The following is a 20,952-nucleotide window of genomic DNA, read 5'->3' as shown; positions in this document are numbered from 1 at the left end:
ATAAACCAAGAATATCCCAAAATTTCTATAGAAGGTATGCAAGCAAACTCATCATCCAGAATTCTGTACCCGACATTTTTATTAACTGACTCAACTGAGCTAATGGCATACATTTTAATGACCTACAGAGAATGAAAGCTGTCAAAATTCTGTCTGAATAATAATTATAAAAAGCATGGGTATCTGGTATAGTTTTAAGTGATAAGTGTACTCTGTTATCTAATTCTTAAAGTTGATGGATATGGGAATGAAATAACCTTAGTTAGCATATTTAATCGGTATGGCAGAATAACAGTTTTATTGGTCTGACAAACATTTATCAAGAACTCACTATGTGCTAGGCATTGCCAGATGCTGGGACTAAAGTGGCAAAGTCCATGCTCTTTTGCAACTTAAGTTCTAGCAGAGGAAACAACTTAATTACATAATTAGCAAATTTACAATGGGAAAGGGTAATAAATACAGATTTTCAGAAATTATAACTGTGGTATACGACCTATTCCTGGAGTGGGTCCAGGGGTCCAGGGAGATATTTTGGGGTCAGAGATACTCGAGTTGAATTCCGCAGTGTAAGTAAGAATTAGTTACATAAAGAAAGAAAGTGGGATAATATTCATTCTAGACAGCAGGACTGGTATGCCAGAACTCTGGAGATAGGGAGATTCTTGATATTTTCAAAGACCTGAGAAAAAGGTCCATGTGCCCGTGACACTAAAGGCCAGGTTTTGGTCTTTAAGTGACTGGAAACTGTGGACCACTCAAGAGTTTTAAGCAAGGGAGCCACAGGATCAGGCGTGTAGTTTACAGATACAGGCTACTGCTTAGCGAATGCAAGCCGGAGATGATTCGCACAAGTGGTAGGTACACTGACGGCAGGGGAGACATGCGAGACTTCGGGCAGAGCTGACAAACGCTGGCGACCGGATGGAGATCTGACCGCTACAGTCATATACTCCTTACTTCTCACAAAGTCAACAATGACTTCTCCTCAGTTCTGTGAAATGTTTTCTTTTATTCCTTTAATGTTTATTTATTTTTGAGAGAGAGAGAGTGCAAGCAGGAAAGGGGCAGACAGAGAGGGAGACACAGAATCTGAAGCATGTGCCAGGCTCTGAGCCATCAGCACAGAGCCCAACGCGAGGCTTGAACTCATGAACTGTGTGTGAAATCATGACCTGAGCCAAAGTTGGATGTTTAACAGACTGAGCCGCCCAGGCGCCCCTGAAATGTTTTCTAATGGGAGTTTTAAGACACACTTCTATCACATACTTTCCGGAACCCAAGACACTGAGTATGTATTTTTGGCAGTACTGCGAACTAGGTTTCAGAATTTAAAAAGCCTTTCCCACCACTCTGAGGAATAATCACATTTTTAGCCTTCTGCTTCCTCAGGGGTTAGTCGGATCCTGAAAGATCCTTTATGAAGACTGTCTAAATAACACAAACTTGATGATGTCACTGACTGACAAGCAATACACTGGGGGTACCACTTCCGTCTACGACGTGAAGTGCAAAGCCCTGGGAACAGCAAAGTCACCTGATGGTTCTGTTCGACCCCACGGCCCCCGTGCAGGTGCAGCTGCCCCAGACCGACCTGCAAGCGAACAAAACAAGAAGTGAATGGTAGCGGCGGCATGCAAGTACAATTACAAAAAGGTTTCTGTTCATAATCCAAAAATTTAAAGACTCAGCCTGAACTCTGAAGGTATTACTCTACTCTAACCTACATTTTTTAAAAACTGAAAATGCCTGCTTTTAATTGTGTCTTTCTGATATAAAGGCATTTGTAGGCAAACCAAAACTGAACTTGTCACCAGTGAACCTAGTCTAAAGGAAACAGTAAAGGATGTGCTTTAGGAGGTAGGAAATTTATCCTGGGAAGCCTAAAGCTGCAGTACGAAATAACGAGCAATGAAAAGTTACATTTGTGAGTAAATCTAAATTGTATGGACTGTAATAAATAATATCTTGTGGGATCCAAAAATATACAGAATTAAAACATAAAGAGTACTCTAAAGTTTGCACTGTCCAAGAAATGGCAGACAAGTGCTCATTCATACTAGACTTTGAGAGAAGAATATAAAACAAAGTCCATCTATCATGTCAGTAGAAGGGAGGAGATGCAATAGCAAAAACACTCAAACCAAAAGCAGCTAAGAGAGGAGGGATAAAGAAGCGTGGAAAAGCGAAATGAAAGAAGGCAAGCAAGATAGAAAATTTAAACCCAAATATATCGCAAACTACTTTCAACTAAAAGATTGTCAGAATGGATAAAACTATAAAAGTATAGTCGTATGATGCTTCCAAGAGATGTATCTTAAACATAAGAGGTTGAATACAAAAGAACAGAAAAGATACTTCATGAAAATACTACCCCCCAAAAAGTGGCATAGCTAGTAGCAGAGTACAAAACAAGAAACATTTCTGGACATAAAAGAGGACATTTCATGATATTCAAGCTAGTTTAACAAAAAGATAACAATATTAAGTTTAAATGCACTCCACTTGGCCTAAAGTGGACAGAACTACAAGAAAAGACAAATCCACACCAAAGTGGGAAATTTAAACAATACTGTCTCAGCACTGGACAGAAAAAGCACACAAATTCAGTAAGGATTATAAGACTTGAACAAAAGCACTAAGAAACATGACTCAATGGACACATAAAGAAGACTGGACAATTCACGTTCTCTGTAGCACACAATATTTGCCTCAACTGACCAAGTGACGGATCTTAAAGCAAGTCTCAGGACATCACAAACAACTGACGTCATACCGAGCATATTCTGACCATGAGGATTAAGCCAGAACTTGACTAAAAAGTAGAAAATCCCCATTTACATGAAAACTAAGCGATTCACTTCTAAATTTACACATGGGTCACAAGAAACCACAATGAAAATTTGAGCTAAATATAACGAGAATATAACTGGGAGAATGTATTGTACCAGCTATCAAGATCCATTAAAGTACAGAAATTTAAGACATGCAAGAGAATATGCACGGAGCATTATTTGCAATAGCCCAAATCTGGGGAAGAGTAAAGTGGGTAGGTAAGCTGTGGGATTTTATACAATGAAAGACCACAGGGCGATGTAAATGAATGAATTACTGCTAGAAGAAAACATGGATTGATTTCATAAACAAGGCAGAGTAACACAAGTGGATACCCCAAAAAATGTGTAGGATTTTTAATTAAAAAAAATTTTTTTTTACATAAAACCAATCCGTAGTGTTAAAAGTCAGTTCAGGGGGTTACCCCTGGGGGCAGGGGGCTCTGGGATGCTAGCTGGGCTACACAGGAGGCTCACCTGGTGATAATTCAGGGGGTCGTACACTTCAGATGTATGTACTCTTCTATACTGAGGTCATAACTCAAGGAGTAAGAAGAAGAAAATGATACGTAATACCACACATGGATTTTTTCACTTGAGTTTCCACTGAATACACTGAAGTATTCTACATAGTTTTTAATGGTTGCATAGAATTCCATTACATGGAAGTGTCATATTTGAAATAAATAGTTCCCTATTTTGAGGCACTAAGATGGTTTTGGATTTTAACTGGCCTCTGATCTAAAAGAAAGATGTTTAATTAGATAAGATAACTTTATTAAAATTTCTATGAGCTATGATTTAGATCTTCCACTGCAGGTTTTCTTTTAAATTTAAAAATTTTTTAATGTTTATTTATTTTTGAAAGAGAGAGGGAGAGGGAGGGAGAGAGAGAGAAAGAGAGGGAAAGAGCAGGGGAAGCGCAGAGAGGGAGGGGACAGAGAATCTGAAGTGGGCTCTCTGCTGACAGCGGAGAGCCGGATGCGGGGCTGGAACTTAAAAACGGTGAGATCACGACTTGAGCTGAAGTTGGACACTTAACCAACTGAGCCACCCAGGTGCCCCGGTTTCTGGTTTTTTTTTTTTTTTTTTTAAACATAAGATTCCCTTCTAAGTCTTAAAGTTAATTGTTCTCAAAAAGTACCTAATGCTTATCTCTCTCAATTTCTAAATCAGAAAAGATCTGTTAGATTTCATAGAAAAAAAACCAGGTAGATGTTGAAGTTCTCCTTTTTGTTTTAGATTATCAAATAGCCCAAGAAATAACAAATTATACATGGTGCTTTGATGGATATGCCACACAATTTACATTGAACCAGGCCACTTCTGTTGCTGACCTTGAGGAAATGATGGTCTGAGACAAGCAAAGGGAACATGAACAGTAAATGGCTCTGAAGGGCTTCTGAGATTACAAATGTTCCAGAGACTTTCTGCTTAAAGAAAGTAGCAGTTGTCATCCTTGGTGACTCCAATAAGAGCCTCATCACCTGTAAGACTCTGCTCTGTTCAAGCAGTGGCTTTCAACTGTGGTGCAATCACCTGGCCAGCTTCTAGGAACACGTGCCTAGGCTACAGTCCAGATGAATCCTAATGGAAGTTAATGGAAGTGTCTTTTTTTTTTTTTTCTCTAAAGTTTATTTGAGAGATAAAGAGTGTGAGTACACAAGCAGGGCAGGATCAGAGAGGAGGAGAGACAGAATCCCTAGTAGGCTCCATGCAGTCAGCACAGAGCCCAATGAGGGGCTTGAGCTCATGAACTGTGAGATCATGACCTGAGCTGAGATCATGAGTCGGATGCTTAACTAACTGCGCCACCCAGGTGCCACCCAAATGGAAATGTCTTGAGAGTGTGAGACTCTTGGTACTAAAAAAAAAAAAAAAAAAAAAAAGGCTCAAGTGATTCTAATACGTAGTTAATAATTGCTCAGAGCAATGCAAATGATTCTACTAGATGTGAGGGCTCGCCTGAGACTGTCCCATAAAATGCACTAAGACACACCATGAGATGTTTAACACATACCTGTGCTTGCACATCACCTTTTTCAGCTAGGAACTGGTAATACTGAATCAAATCTTCTTCCAGCATTCCACTGTTCATTCCTGGATTTTCTACCTCGTCAGGCAGCCGTATCCTCTGTACCACTGAGCCTCCTGTCAGTGAGATGTCACTAGCGACTGAAACAAGGGGACGAAGTAATAACATGGAGGAAGGTCAGGAGGACTGTTCCGTGGAAAGAAGTTATCATTTCAGCGGCCCAATGTTGACACAATGCAAACAGTAATCTGCAGATTACAAAATAGTAATCTACACAAGCCCAGTCTTTTCCACAACATATCTAACTGGAATCCAAAGCACATCCACACACGTGTTCTTAGTCAACTAGCGTAAAGCCCGTTTCGCGCGAGAGTCCGTCATCATCATTTCAAGTAGTACAACAAAAATAGCTGTATTTAAAGTTAAATCCATTTTGGTTTTTGCTTCTTTTGATAAGGTGAAAGGCAAAGAAAAAAAAAAAAGAATAGCTACCATGATTGGCGACAAGACGATAGTGAGTCAGCGCCGATTCACAGCTCTGGAGGACGCCGATGCCGGCCCAGTACCGGTAACCCTGTGGGACATCGCTGGTGAGAAGCCTGCGGTTTCGCCCGCGCTCTCGTTGTGACAAAGAAAGCCACCCGCACTCAGGATCCCAGCACATCACCACCGCATCTACCCTGGGTTTTAAGTTCAGCCACTCCAACAACCAGACTATAGCTAACTACTAGGAAATAATGAAGTCCCTACAGAAATCAAAACAGATGCTGTGAACTTAATGCACGAACTCTGTGTATCTAATGTGTAAGAGAAAATTCCTTAGGCTTTTGATTAGAACATATCCTAACCTTATTTTAGACAGGATTTTAGCAAAAAAGGGGGTTGATTTACCGAAGGAGCAAAGAAGCAACAATTAGCAAAACAGGGAAGACAAAAGACTACTGGACGCAGGCTCAGTAACACCAGCAAACGATGACCGACCACAGAATGAGGGGAAGACAGTGAATTACAAAGAACAGAAGACGCAAAGTGGAGCCTCTTGAGTCGTTAAGCACAGACTCAACTTTACAAACTGTAACAATCCTTAGGGCATTACTGTATAATAACGTATATAATATTTAGTGTTTTCATCCTGTAGCCACTATTTAAGATTGATGAATAAAAAAATATCTGTCAAAAATATTTAACATAATTTTGATACCCAAAAATATGCTTCAAACTTCTGGAATATTCATCTAAATGGAAATTTTCAATTACTGTTTGAGGGATAAAAGTTACCACATATGAAAAAATCAATGGAAAAAAGGCTTCAGAATTAGTGAGGAATGCTTCAGAAAATCTGAACAAGCAACATCTTTGTTCTTCTGTGGCTTCAACTACTTCAGCGGTTTGCGTGTGTCACAGACAAGGTCCAAGCTCCCTGGCAGGATGCAGAGCCCACTTACATGATTCCTGGTGCAGTTCCGGCACTCTGCTCTCTAGCCGTCACCACGTTTCCTGTCACTGTCCCTCTGGATACACTGCTCCTGCTGTCTGGATGCCCTTACACTTCTACTCACTCACTACTATTCACCCCTCAGAAATTACTTTAGTTGTTTCTTTCCTCACAAGGATATCCTTTAGCCTCTCCTCTGACACCAGTGTGGGTTAAGTGCCTTTCTAGGTGATTCCTGTAATGATTTACTTACTTGTGTGAATATAAATGTAAAACAAATTAATTTTCAAAGAAAAATCAAATATAAAATCTGTAAAACCTCAACCTAGGTAATGATTCTGACAGATAATTCCAACTTACCAAAAATTAAAAAAAATAGCCATTTATCAGATCTCTATTTTAAGGGCAATCAGCCAAACTAATCATTAAAAAAATTTTTTTAACTTTTATTTATTTTTGAGAGACAGACAGAGACAGAGCATGAATGGGGGAGAAGCAAAGACAAAGGGAGATACAGAATCCGAAGCAGGCTTCAGGCTCTGAGCTGGCAGCACAGAGCCTGACGTGGGGCTCAAACCCATGAACCGCGAGATCATGACCTGAGCTGAGGTTGGACGCTTAACTGACTGAGCCACCCAGGCTCAAACTAACCATTTTAAAGAAAAACTGTGGACTCTACAAATTTTCATCCACATGTAGATGCAAGTGTTATATCCGTTAATAAGAATTTAAAGGACATTCAACTGAGTATTTGATCTTAATGAATATAAGCAGGTCATGTTCATGAAAGCTAGAAAAGTTATGGCCCCTGAAACACCAAAAATTCCGCTACTCAACATTTCTAAGCCTTCCCCTGAAATCTTACTTACCAAAACCATGTGCGCTATCAGGTTGCCCCCGAGAGCTCCGAAAGTGTAATACACAAGGGCCTGTGAAAGAACAAAAGACACTTAACTGATCATAGAAACACACTGACCCAATTCAAGTGGTAGCATGCGATAAAGTTTTGATATTATTACCTTTGCCTGACTTGAATTGACACCAAGTCCAGAGGCATAGAGAAAGCCAAGAGCCTGAAATAAAATGATAAAAGTAAGAATTCTTCTCGAATGGAAGTTTATCCAGCAGAGACATAGTTTTATGAACTATGAAAAGATGCAACAACCTTTCGATGCTAAAATACTTGAACCACCCAAGTATGCACAACTGTGGAATTAAAAAGCCCGAGACATACACTCAAGGCTTTACACAATGAAATACAAATTTAAACAAATCAATGTTTACCTTGAAGATTAAAGACATTTAATAAAATATTAACTAGAAAACCAAAGCTGAACACACTTAAACATGGCTTTTACTTTATCTTGATGGATATTTTGAGAGCCAAACAACCCCTACAATGATAATAATAATCAACGCATTACCTGGCAAGGAGAATACACAATGAAAATGGTGAGAGACTACCAAGATAAACTATCCTAGGAATAAAAAGGGGCGGTAAGGGTCAAGTTGAAGGGGTCAACAGAGAAAGGTCACTTTCTAGTGCTAAAGGCACACACACTTTTTCATTTAAAAAAAAAAAAGACCCCAAAACAAAAAAACTCCAACCAACCAAAAAATGCAGTGATAAGGTTCTAACCTTTGCCTTCTGAGGACCCTCCTTGATGAAATGAGAGGATAAGCTACAGTTAGAAAGGCAGGTGTGTCCCGTGTCAGTGCTCATCAAAATCCACGAGCTGCCTTACATTTCCCAGCCTTCCTTGTACTTGGGTAGGGCCATGCGTCTAGGATGTGGCAGGAGATGTGAACCACTTTTAGGCGTGGCCATTAAAAACTTCCCAGAGAATCCTCTGGTTCTCACTTCTTCTTTCGTGATGGCTCAAAAGCCCCCTGTTTCAGACAGTGCAGCCATGTGGCAGAAACAGCCCTTGACTGAGTCACCACCTGGAAGACAGGATGCAGGCAGGGGAACTGCACCGACCCTGGCATGAACAAGGAGTAACTCTGTCGTGCTGAGCCACTGTGATCTGGGGCCTATCTCTGTTACATCAGCTAGAATTAATTACCACAGACAGAGTGCTTTACAATGTACAACATAAAACATCGTGGCACTGTAAGGTGCTATTACAGAGGGAAAAGATGCCTTAGAAGTAAAACCGTACTTCAGAGCCAAATGTGTCTGCAGGTACGTGTGAATTTTATACACACTGACTTACACAAAGAAGGGAAAAAAAGCTTTGAAAACAAAGGAGGAGCAATTATGATATAACCTGTTTATAAATTAAACCAAGACTGTGCAAGAGCTGCCGACTGGTTAGGTATTCAGCCCTAGAGAAAACAATGGTCACAATTCCTGTTATTGTCGAAATAATGTGAAAATAGATCTCCTCTGTGACTAGAAATTCTATTTTATGTTCAAGCATATCCCATACCTTCAATAAACCTGAATCACTGAGACCATTTAAAAGAAATGGGGTGCTCCCTAAAGCCAGCCGTCAATATTACTATTACCAAGGGGCATCAAGCAGGTAAGATGTACCAACTGGTACAGTGTGGGATTCAGAACACCCCCTATAAGGCAGTCTGGGCCCGAAGTATTTTCCTTGCATTCATCAGCCGTTAGCTACGACATTTTCTGTAGGAAATAGAGATGATGAAGAATAAACTAAAGGGCATAAGGAAGAAGCAAAGAGACAAACTGAACTAGGCCATTCTGCAGGAGCTTTATCTCTGCCACGATAAGAAAGGCAGGGACTGTGCTAGCAAAAATGACCGAATATAAGGTGTAGGTCTAGACTGGATGCCGCTCTGGACAAAACAGGTATAAAGAAAATATTCTGGTTCAACACCCTACGAATACTGTGTGGGTGTTTGTCACATTTACCGGAGTGAACAGTGAGGGCTATTCACTGGAAGAGCAAGTCATGGACCAGGAGACGGTGGCATCTCATTTTAATAAAAAATTCACAGGTATAAATACACCAAGAGAAAGGTCAAGAATGTGCACTAACACGTTACCAATGTTCAGGTCTGGGTGGTACAGATAAGATGTCTCCTTTCTTAGTTTTTTTAGTTTGTATTTCTAGTTTCCTATAATGAACATGTACTTACTGCTCCTGTAACAAAATATGTTTTTTAAAAAACCACCAAGATTATCAAAAGCCGCAGCATCTGACCTTTGGAAAAAGGGCAGTGGGGAGTGATTTCAGATAAAAAATAAATTACCTTTATGTTTCCCTCCTTACTGATTGAATCTGGAAAACTATAAATACAACTGTGGTGAGACGCAGCTGCGAGAACACCGCAGGCGACCACCAGTGCTCTCAGACGAAGGAAAAGGCTGGTCCAAGAAGACTGGCAAAACGATCCGCCGCAAAATTCGTGCTTAGAGGTATTTTACCTCCAGCCGTCCTTACTGAAGGAAGGCCCAGCATGGAGGGTAAACTGCTGTGACAACGAACGAGTGCTGTGTGCCAAGAGACTGCCGTGGACGCGCACTTACAGTTTGTCCCTTAGGAGAGCCTTCCTCACTCAGTTTCTCAAACATCTCTTTAGCTGCCTGGATATTCTGTGCCAGGTAATCGCCAAACAAAAGAGCATAGGACACTCTCTCCAGGGCCTTGGTATGGTTCATGCCTGCTGCCTTTTGAAGATACCGATATGCTCTTTAAACATAAGCAATTAACAAAACAAAACAAAACAAAACAAATTAGCAATAGTTCGAAACTGCCATTAAAAAAAAATATAGATATATATATCTATATTTTTTTTTATACAAAATCTGGGGCACCTGGCTGGCTCAGTCAGCAAAGTGTGCAACTCTTGATCTTAGGGTTCTGCGTTGTAGTTCCACATTGGGTGTAGAGATTATTAAAATAATTTTTTTACACAAAATCTAAAATGCAGAAAAATTAATATCCCTGTTCTATAGAATCCTTCTGACATTTGACTTTTACTAAATGTGTTACTTATATATGTAGAAAACATTCTGGTTACTTTTGTTTTCATATAAGGTACCAGTTTTGTTGTTCCAATATTTTAAACAGTCTAATTCTAAACATTTTCTACTACAAAAGCGATCTAGATTTGCAATGAGAGAATTATAATAACGTGGCGCCCAATAAATAATCCAGTGATAACCATGGCAATTCTCTCTTAAAATCTTTGCACAGACTATAACAAAAGTCAGCTGAAAGGAAGGTACATAAAATGTTGGAAGACAGTCAACTTATTTTATATTCTTTCTAAATACCTAAATTCTAGTCTTTGTCTGCAAGGCAATTACAAAGCAAAAACAAAAAAAGAAAATGCCTGACAACAATTCCTTTTATTTTATGTCATTTTGAATTCCAAATAGTGTTAAGTATTCTCGGCTCTCAGAAACTATTACAACTTTAATTATTTCTCTTTTGCTTGTTGTTCATTCTTGTGACGAGTATTTATAATCTTTTTATCCCAACAAGTTGAAATCTGATAAAAGTAATGCCCCTAATGTCCATATTTCATATTAGGTTTAATTATAGTACAACTTAAGAAATCCTGTCTTAGGCAGGACACTTCAAAAAGAAAAAAAAATACTGTACTTTAGCTTTTTATCTTCGTGGCGGCCTGCGTGAGGGAGGAAGGGACTTGGCCGTGCTACCTACTCTCGTTTCCGGCTTTTCTTGTTGCTTCCGTTGAGGATTTTCATCCCAGTCTGGTACATCATTTCCGCTTCCTGCATTTGCCGTCTTTTTGCAGCCTCTTCTTCAGCTAAAAACAAAACGTCAAATGCTTTTAAATGGATTTTAATTTTATACCAGTTATTTATCAAACATCAATATATATTCTTTCTTTTGGGTAGTCATACACACACAGTATTTCACTATTTCCAAATCTGACTTAAAGACACATGGTTTTTATGTGTGGTATTTATTTGACAAAACAGGACTTAAAAAAAAAACTCATTGAAATCACTGTCTTATAGAAAAAGCAGTATCAACTAGTTTTTGGAAGGTGCTTTCCTGCTAGTAATTATAAAACTTTTTATATAATTCAACTAAAATTCCAGTAGGGCCTTATGGTCATATACCAAGGTGAGCTAAAACCAGGACAGAAGAACAGTAAAAAACAACAGCTGGAAAAATACTGTTATAGTCAAAGTACTCTTTAGCCTCACCTGAAAGGCTGCATCTTTATAAGGGGAAAATATCGGACTAATTACATAACTAAAAATTAGTTTAACAAAAAAGATCTTTATTACATAGAGATCTTTCATTAATATTCAAGTTCTCTGTTCTTTCCAATGTACTGATGTAACATGGGAAGTCACAGAGCATTGGCATAGATGCTCCCCAAATTATTCTGCTACTACACTGGAGCATTTTAACAGAAATCTAGAACTCATCAAGAGACATTTGAATATTTTGTTTGGAATATTTGTAGAAATAGGAGTGACCACTTCTTGTAATATAAAAACAAAATTTGGTGTATTAAACAGGAATACCCAAATCATACAGGCCCACATCCAAAGGTGGACTGTATTTGGGGGTATCTCTAAGGAATGCCTAAATATTCTGTCAGAGCCATTATTTTGAAAATGCTACCTGGTAACAAAGGAGGTATGTTCAAGGTTTTCTGTTGTTCTTTAACAGAAAGTTTTACCTGAAGACACAGCTTGCCTTTAGAGGCAATACTGACATTAGGGATTCAGGCAGTTAAATATACTCTATCTACCAAATATTACCTTAGCGCAGCACATTCCACTTGAAGTTATTTAAAAAAGGTATATCTATTTTTCTTCTAAGTACTATTAATTAACCTTCAGCATAATGTTTTGCTTCCATTGTTGCCAAAAAACGTTTTACATTAATTAATTGAGCGGCCTGAGGGTTTACAGAACAACCAGTGCACACCAACGGAAAGTCACCTCTAAATAAAACACGAGTGGGAGAAGCGGTTGCCCAAGTGGCAGCCGGAAGTAAGTTCACCGCATGTTTCCTGCTCTTAAGTCTAGGCTTTAGGACCATGACTATGTCATCAGCACTGACCACTTCTGACCAAGGTAGAAAAAGGATGAGGACTAGAAAAAGGGCTCAAAAATGCTGTCTAAGACCTGGAGCAATGTGGACACACCCCCTACTGAGCAGTACTTACTTTCACAAAAGCCCCACTTCTCATCTGCCTTGTAGTCATAGGTTGTGGCGCACCATAACCTGCCATCTTCCCTCCCATCTGATGTACATTCATCATACTCCTTATCCAGGAACAGGAAGGGGAAGTGGCAGGGCTCTCCATGTGCTGTGCCTTCAATGGCAGTCAGAGCTGAAAAGATAGCAAAGAACTCTAAACATGAAGGGCATTTCTGGTATTCATGGATTTAATACCGTCCATTCTAATGATTAGAATCTGAAGACAAAAGTACATGATTTGAAATGGAGAACATGAAAGGGTCAGCATCAGTTTTCTGTAGGGACAACTTGAGGGTGGGTCAACTTAGTAGAAAAGGCGGATTGATTACCCAGCTCTGTATCTAGCTTAGCATCTCTGAAGGTCTTGAGAGATGATAACCTTGGAATGTTAAAAGTCTACTGTAAAACTCCCAGCTAACAAGTGAGCAAAAAATAAGGTGAATGCAACTGAATCAATTCCACTGATCAGCACAACTCTCCTTTTCTTTTATCTGAATGTTATAAGTCAATTTCTTTAATAGTATAAAGTTATACAGGGAAAATGCTCCCACAGGTAAAGTTAATCACTCACCCGCACCTCTGTGATCCCACAGCATTTTATCAGAGTACTTATCATCTGTGCTGAACTTCTTTCTTTACCATATTCTAGCTTCCACTAGACCCCGAGCTTGTTAAAAGTAGAGACCATATCTCTAATTTGTTGTTTTTAATTTAATTTTTTTACATTTATTCATTTTTGAGAGAGAGAGAAAGAAATGAGCAGGGGAGAAGCAGAGAGAGAAGGAAACACAGAATCAGAAGAAGTCTCCAGGCTCCCAGCTGTCAGCACAGAGCCTACACGGGGCTTGAACCCACGAACTGTGAGATCATGACCTGAGCTGAAGTCAGACACTTAACTGACTGAGCCACCCAGGTGCCCCTCTAATTTGTGCTTAAGCTCTTTCTGAGTATCTTCTAGGTGCTGGACACGAGGTGGAGCAGAGGTTTCTGCTATATACAACTTACCGCCTGACAAGGAAGAGGACATTAAACGGAAGTGATCAATGATATGAACAGGAAAGCCTCTCCTGTCAGGAACTGGGGTTTACACTGAACTTCACAGATATGTAGGAGACAAGAGTGGATGCACTGCTTCTGGGTGGAGTGGCAGAAGTATTAAAGGCAGAGGGAACCTTGTGTGCTAAGAATAAAATGAAAGATAGCATGGTAGAGCAGAAAAAAATACAAAAAGTTCAGTATGTCAGAACATGCAGTGTGACAAGGGAAGAGGCTAAAAGCTAATGCAGCCTAAAGCAGCCAGAGTAGGAAGGCCCTGACAAATCTAAGTAAGGAGTCTGGACCTTCTCCTGACAACAATGGAAATTCACTTAAGAGTTTTAAACAGGAGTGACATGCTCATACTTGCATTTTTATTAGGAGAGTAGACAATGGAATAGAGAGAAGCAAGGCTGGATGCAAGGTGCCCGTTTAAAGGCTGTGACAGCAGTCTGATCTGAGAGGGAATGTAGCCTGAAGAGAACAATGGAATCAAAGGAGTGGATGCACTCAAGTGATGCCAAGGAGGTAGAAACCGTATCACTTACTGATGAGGTGCAGATGAGAGGGGAGAGGAGTCATGGGATGGTCCTAGATACTAGGCTTCAGGAAGTGAGGAGATGGCTGTCCTCACTAAGAGAACACTAGAGGAGGAGGTTATTGGGTAGGGATGAAATGGATCGGGGGGTGGGGGTGGGGGAGACATGTTTTGATCCTGCTACATTCGAAATGACTACAAAAACAAAAAACAAGTAAAGATGTCTCAAGACAACTGGGGAACTTTCTCCTAGATATACTGGAGGCCAAGAGTATGCATAAGAATGCCAAATGAGAAGTACAGGAGAAGAGCAGAGGGCAGGGTTGAGCCTGGAAGCACACACAGTTAAGTGTGCGTACAGGTCAGCTTCCACTGCTTGATTTCACATGGCGGATTTAATTAGGCAGCAGAGCTTAGTGATTAAGAATATAGATTCTGGAGTTAGAATGCCTGATTCAAACCCTACCACTTATTATCTGTACACTTTGAGCAAATTATTTAATCTCTTCACTTATCTGGAAAGTTATTTGCAGATAACTGCCTTATCTACAGATAGAGGGAACAGTCCTTGCTGCACAGAGTTATTCACAAAGATGTACTGAACTAATACACAAAACAGACCCAGGATGGTGCCTGCCACTTACGGTAATAAGTGTTCAAGGCATGGCAACTGCTATTGTTACAGGCACGCCCGCTCTGAAAGGCTAGAAAATGTGCGCTCTTTCTTTCCAGGGTGAAGAAGAGTACGTATGAAAATACTAATTTGAAAATTATTTTCAGTAAGTTAATTTCACACAGTTTACCACCAGGTAACTGTCATTCACCATCCTGGTAATCACTACCAGAGGCAAATACTTTGACTTGCCCGTGTTTATAAGAAATGATCTTTAGTGCAGCGTATAAGCAAAGTGTCCCTTATCAACAACCACAGAGAGGTGACTTTAACTACAGAGTTCGAAAAAGGCACTCCTATACACTGCTACTAGATTCAAATTGGCTTGAGAAAAATGGTATCTGTAAAACAGCAGTTTGTAAACTTGAATTTCAAGTTGACTAATAGTTAAAAAGAATATTTGAATTCTTTTGTAACAGAAATGAAAAAAAAAACCAGCTTGTCCTAAGAATTCTAATTTGTCAAAGCTTTCTAAGTGGTGCAAATATACGAAAGGATTCTCTTTCATTTGATCAAACTGTACACCAGCAAAGAAATTGGAAAGAACTCAAAGGTTTTTGGCAACAAAAGGTTTTAACCCAAGGCTGATTCAGCACTGGCTTCAGTAGAAAGAACCCCCAGGGTGCAAGTGCTTCACCAATTTAGTTAAAGTGAATCTCGGTCTAAACAACGTGTGTATTAGGAAGTAACTAGAAAGAAAATCTCTACGTCTCAGCTACGTTCTCCAAGCCAAATCCCAACAGGGAATTGCTACTACCTTTTAAACTGGTTGTTGTGACAAAATGAAGCAGACTGATTATGCAATTTAAGTTAATGATAGCCAGTAGTCAAACCTGACTCTCAAAATGAAAGGGGAAAAAGTGTGTCCTTAAGTCAGTTCTGCACCTTCCTGTGAAAAATGGTGTTTTTTGAGAAGGAATCATACTTTGACTCTACAATGATGGCACAGCACCACTATCTATTTAAACCTTGACAGTAAGATATTTATGATTTATGTTATATGAGAACTTATAATCATTAACAGACTGCTTTATATTTAAACTAGTAAAGATTTGCTCTTGCAAAGTCAATAAAAATCATTCAAGAAAGCTAGAAAAAGTAAAAAAAAAAAAAAAAAAAAAAAAAAAAGACAATTGAAAACAACAACCCCAAACCAGAAGTCATTTAGTGCTGGCCAGAATCTGGGTGTATGAGAACCTTCATGCTGCTGGTAGGAGTATAAATTAGTAAAAGCTTTTTAAGAGGGACCTTTAGGGATACCTATTAGCATTTAAATGGTCCATACTTTTGGAGCCTATTTTTCCACTTCTAGGATGTTTACTTATAGAAATGCTCCCATAAGGATGCAAAGAGATATGTGTGAGAGTGTCTGTGTATAGAGATATAAAACTAACAAGAACTCAAAGGTTTATCAATAGGAGATTGGTTAAATTGCGACAGCGTAGCCATTACAAGAAAACCTGGGCAGCAGTACAGATGGAAGTAAAGGTCACTGGAGCGGAGTGTCGATGGATAAGAGGATCAAAAGCTGGTGTCAGGGCAATTTTGTATTTGAAGGTCAGGCAGATTCCAAGGAACAAGCAGCTGAGTGAAGAAAGCACCTTCACAGTAGGAAAAAATATGTGAGGGGAAGTAAGCTGAGGACCAAGAACTGACCAGGGCCCAGCAATGAGAACGTGACTGGAATATAGTGGACTGACTGAGGGGACCAAAGCATCGCTGAAGTCAGATGAGAGAATGGGAAGAGAGGAAGTGAATATAGACAACTCTTCCAAAGAACAATGTTAAACAGGGGGGCTAGGGAAGGAGAGAGATTGCTAGAAGGGGTTTTGGTTTTTAAAATATAAGCTATTACAGCATTTCTGAATGATCATGGAAAGAATCTGAGAGAGAGGGGGCAATGTAAGTTCAGCTAGAATGTTGCTATATGAACTGAATTAAATGGCCTGGGAATAGCAACACCCAATAGCTTTTCTTCATTTCTAATGGTAAAAGGAAAATCAAACCCAAAAAAGTCAACTTCTTGATCCATAAAGATAAAATCCAAGGGATTTAGTTTTGCAAATTTCTCATCTTAGGAACTTTTACACTGTCATTAAAGACTTTTTGTGGAAATATATTACACTGATAAATTTTAGGAAAAATATAATTTTATTATAGTCTTTATTATTTATACTATTACTTGAAATCGTAAGTTAAAAATTTGTTTTAATGGCATGAGACATTTCAAAGCTTTATTCATAGAGGTCCTATCTTAGCATCCCAATAATGGTTGTAGATATTTTGTGATGAATTAATTATTTTAAAGAGTTATTTTTAAATATGGAGAAAATTAATTATTTTAAAGAATGATTTTTAAATATGCCAAATATTAATTTTATAGGAATGTATCAGAGTTTAATCTTGCCTTCAAGAGTTTCTGGGATTTTTCAGTGTATTCCAATAAAATATGCATATAAAAAGGAAAAAAAAGACAGATACTGTATAAGTTTAGGTAAGTGCTCTATTAATAAGAAAACCACTTAATCATGCGGCTTGTTTGAAGCAATCTTGTACTTCCAAGCATACAGCACTAAGTAGCATTTTAGTCAAATATCTTTGTAGAAGAAAACAGTTGAAATACAATCATTTGATGTTAAAAAGCTATCAACCACAACACAATGGTCATACAGTGTTCATCAATTTTAGTAAACACAAAAATAAAAACTCAACCAATCAACCATTCATCATTGAAAATCCCCAAAGTACTAAAAACAAAACACAAGTACAGATGATTCAAAGTAAATCCTAACTAGATAGAACAAATGGTATAGGCTAAATAAAGAGGCATTGGGGCGCCTGGGTAGCTCAGTCGCTTAAGTGTCGAACTTCGGCTCAGGTCACGATCTCACAGTTTGTGGGTTCGAGCCCCACATCAGGCTCTGTGCCGACCACTAGCTCAGAGCCTGGACCCTGTCTTCAGATCCTGTGACTCCTTCTCTCTCTGACCCTCCCCTGCTCACGCTGTCTCTCTCTCTCTCTCTCTCTCAAAAAAAAAAAAAAAGAGGCATTTACTGTGGAAATATGGTACAGCATTCTCTTAGGGAAATTACCAATGTTATATAATTTTCTATAGAGACTGCTTTCACCCAGTGCTGAGAATTACTAACTACAGTTGAGAAATCATATATGTTAATGAAGAAACGGAGGAAGGGAGGAAAGAGAAGCAGACTATGCAGGAAGGCCTTGCTTTAAGGATTAAAACAATTTTCAGAACAAGAATAAAATGTAGTAAAATGGAAAATGAAAAAAACATTAAGATCAGAATTCACAAACTCACTTCTCTCTGTGAGAACTAATTTTAAAGGAGAAAGACAGCAAGCACTGGCCCATGGTGCCCAAAAGAAAGTGACAAGCTTCATGACACTTAAGTGATAGGCATGATCAGAAACCACACAGAGTGAAACTTGCTCAGGAGAACTGCTATTTAAGAAAGTGAATTTCTCTGAATAATGGCTTTAAAGATAGTTCTTAAGAGTTTCAACAGCCCCTGGTGTGTGTTTTTCCACAAAGATGGTCTTCTAAAGGAGTTTTCTTGCACAACTAATTTCTTGTACAACCGAACAAAACAAAACAATAACAAAATCTTTTCATTAAAGTCACAACCTGCTGTAGGCAATGACCTATATTTCCTGAGCCATCTACCTTGTTACATCTGATCGCTAAATTAAGGTTTGTTTATTCCCAGCCACCCCCATGCAAGTGACAATGAAGCAGAAATGCCATCTATTATTCAACCAACTTATTTCAGAGCTCAACTAAAGCATGAGTTAGCAAGTTTAAACTCAGTTCCTTTTGTGCCATTTGAGATAAAGCAAGATGCTCAATATCTGACTTTTTCTTTTTGAAGACTATCCAGATAACGTGTTTATGGTTGCAAAGACAATCCCAGCGATAGGAAAGAATACAAAATTAAAGAAAAATCATCTAGAGCCACCATTGCAAATTCCCTTTTTTTCTCCTGAGGTAAACAACTGTTAGTAGAAAGTAGTGCACTTTTCTCTTTCACTTGCAAGTATATGGAGAAAAAAAAAAGGCTTTTCTTTTTCAAAAGGAACCTGTGATAGTTAGTTGTATCAACTTGGCTGGGTCACAGACATTTGTTTAAAAATTATTCTGGATGTTTCTGTGAAGGTATCTGTGGAGGAGATTAACATTTAGATCAGTGGATTCTGAGTAAAGCAAATAACCCTCCATAATGTGGGTGGGCCTCATTCAATTAGTTGTAGGCCTAACAGGACAAATAGTGACCTGCCTTGAGCAAGAGGGAATTCTGCCAGCAGGCAACCTTCGGTTCCATTTCTCTGGAGACCCCTGACCAATACAAGGATCATACTACGTGAATTACTTGCAGTTCTGCTTTACACTCCTATTCTTGCAGGTGGCAGACTGCAGATTGGCTCACTCTCAACCCCTTCCTCGCCTCAGGTAGAGCCAGGGATGGTCAAATGATTGTGCTGGTAGTTTTACTAGTGACTCCTGGGGGAGGCCTCTGCCCTTCCGATGCAGGTATCACTTCTTCCTGAGGACCCAGGACCTGGGGATACAGCCATCATCATGTGTCACCACATGGAACCAACATGAAGATGAAGCTAGTTTACTAAGGAGACCGAATAGGAGACAGAGGAGCGGGAGTCCGCAACGGCATGAGCCCTGAACAGACTATGGAACCAAAATAAACCTCTGCTTCTGCCATCTTTTAATGGATTTTGTTATTTGCAATAAAAATGTTCCTTTTAAAGTAACTGCAAATATTCTATAATAAGAAATACCACAATGTAATCACTTCCCCTCTTGATGGCCATTTATTTATTCATTTGCAAACAAATGTTTACTGGGATAACGAGCAAAAAACAGTCACCACAGGCATGGCTCTTTTCCTTTGAAAGGTGGGCCCTTGGTTAGATTGGGGGAGCTGACATTTTGGGAGGGTTCCCACTACCCTACCTGACAGAAGTGACTCACTGGGCCTAAACTGTACAAACAATGTGGTTTACACTCAACATCTGTTTTCCTTCTGGGAGCCTGCAATTTTGGTACACTGCTAGGCAGAGAGTGATCACACGACTAGTCTGCGTTACAAATTCCAAGCACTGGGTCTCGAATAAGCCTCCCTGGCAGATAACATTTCCCCTGTGTTGCCACACGTGCTCGGGGAATGACCTACATCCTCGGAGTCCCCTGGAAGACTGCTGCAAACTTGCACCTTGCTTCCTTTGGGCTTTGCCTCATGCCGATTTCGTTTCATATCCCTGCTGCCAGAATCACCCAAAGCCGTGAGTACAACTGCTTGCTGAGTCCTCCCAGCAAATCATGGAACCTGGGGAGGCCTTGGGATCCCCGAAGTCAGTTGGCGTCAGAAGCAGGATTCGCTAGGTGGACCCCGACTCACTGAAATACGGTGAAAGCAGTGTTTGGGAAAGGAAGGACAGGGGACAGGCCCTGATCAATCTCTGGTGGCCAGGCGGCTACAGGTCATCCATGGGGTGCAGCGGCTGAGCCGTTCTCTGTTGTGAGAGGTAAACGTTACCTGTGGAACCTGAAAATGACAGATCCAACTCCAGGGGAGCGGGTTCGCTGCTTTTGGCCACAGTGGCTAAAGTGATGCTTTTGGGTTTTATGTTCTCCTCCAGAGAGGAGAAAGGGCCCCCAAATTCCCAAAGGTGAATGGGCCAAAAAATGTTAAAAGTTTATAGTGCTTTCATCTCCAAGTGTGGTGGAGGGGCAGGATTGGGGGTGGGGGGCGAGAGGGAGTACAACCAGGACCTAGAGCCGGAGCAGAACGTTAGAGAAAGCAGAAAGCAAAGGGAGGGAAGGAGCGCCCCCGCAGCTTTTTGCTTTCAGTCTAGCTGCTGCTGCGGTAGCCTCCCCTACTCTTCTCCTTCCCCTGTGTTCTGGCCTGGGACCTTCCCTGGCAGCTGTGATGTTAACATGCAAATGCTGAATTTATTTCCTGGTAGGTCAAGTACATTTGCAATAAGAAAAAAAAAAGGACTTTCTTTGGTAGCTTTGCATGTCATGGCTATCACAACTGGATGCCTGATATAACTGATATACAGTGTTTAGTGTTTATAATTCCATACATGCCTGAGGAATCATCCTGATCAGGCAAAGCTGCAAAAATAGAAATGTGTTAGTAGGACACAGCTTCCTTGCTTTTTGCCACCAGTGGGCGGGTTGGAATTTAAACTCT

At 39.8% G+C, this 20,952-nt stretch overlaps 1 protein-coding gene across 3 annotated transcripts in view; it reads right to left on the bottom strand.

The window, feature by feature from the left end:
- The window catches only part of SEL1L (SEL1L adaptor subunit of ERAD E3 ubiquitin ligase), a 53,250-nt gene that overhangs the window by 18,749 nt on the left and 13,549 nt on the right, over positions 1-20,952 (bottom strand). For 2 of the 3 annotated variants that reach the window (XM_029950504.1, XM_029950506.1), the window contains 8 exons: positions 12,440-12,607; positions 10,951-11,056; positions 9,807-9,969; positions 7,324-7,377; positions 7,174-7,233; positions 5,362-5,443; positions 4,855-5,009; positions 1,538-1,594 (listed from right to left, as the gene is read on the bottom strand). In XM_029950504.1, the coding sequence (XP_029806364.1) occupies positions 1,538-1,594; positions 4,855-5,009; positions 5,362-5,443; positions 7,174-7,233; positions 7,324-7,377; positions 9,807-9,969; positions 10,951-11,056; positions 12,440-12,607 (845 nt within the window). The remainder of the gene's footprint in view (positions 1-1,537; positions 1,595-4,854; positions 5,010-5,361; positions 5,444-7,173; positions 7,234-7,323; positions 7,378-9,806; positions 9,970-10,950; positions 11,057-12,439; positions 12,608-20,952) is intronic. The other variant, XM_029950505.1, reaches the window with a different exon arrangement.

This window comes from Suricata suricatta, chromosome 9, assembly GCF_006229205.1.
Source record: "Suricata suricatta isolate VVHF042 chromosome 9, meerkat_22Aug2017_6uvM2_HiC, whole genome shotgun sequence".
In the NCBI taxonomy this organism is placed as follows: domain Eukaryota; kingdom Metazoa; phylum Chordata; class Mammalia; order Carnivora; family Herpestidae; genus Suricata; species Suricata suricatta.
This window is presented reverse-complemented; position numbering and strand designations above follow the sequence as displayed.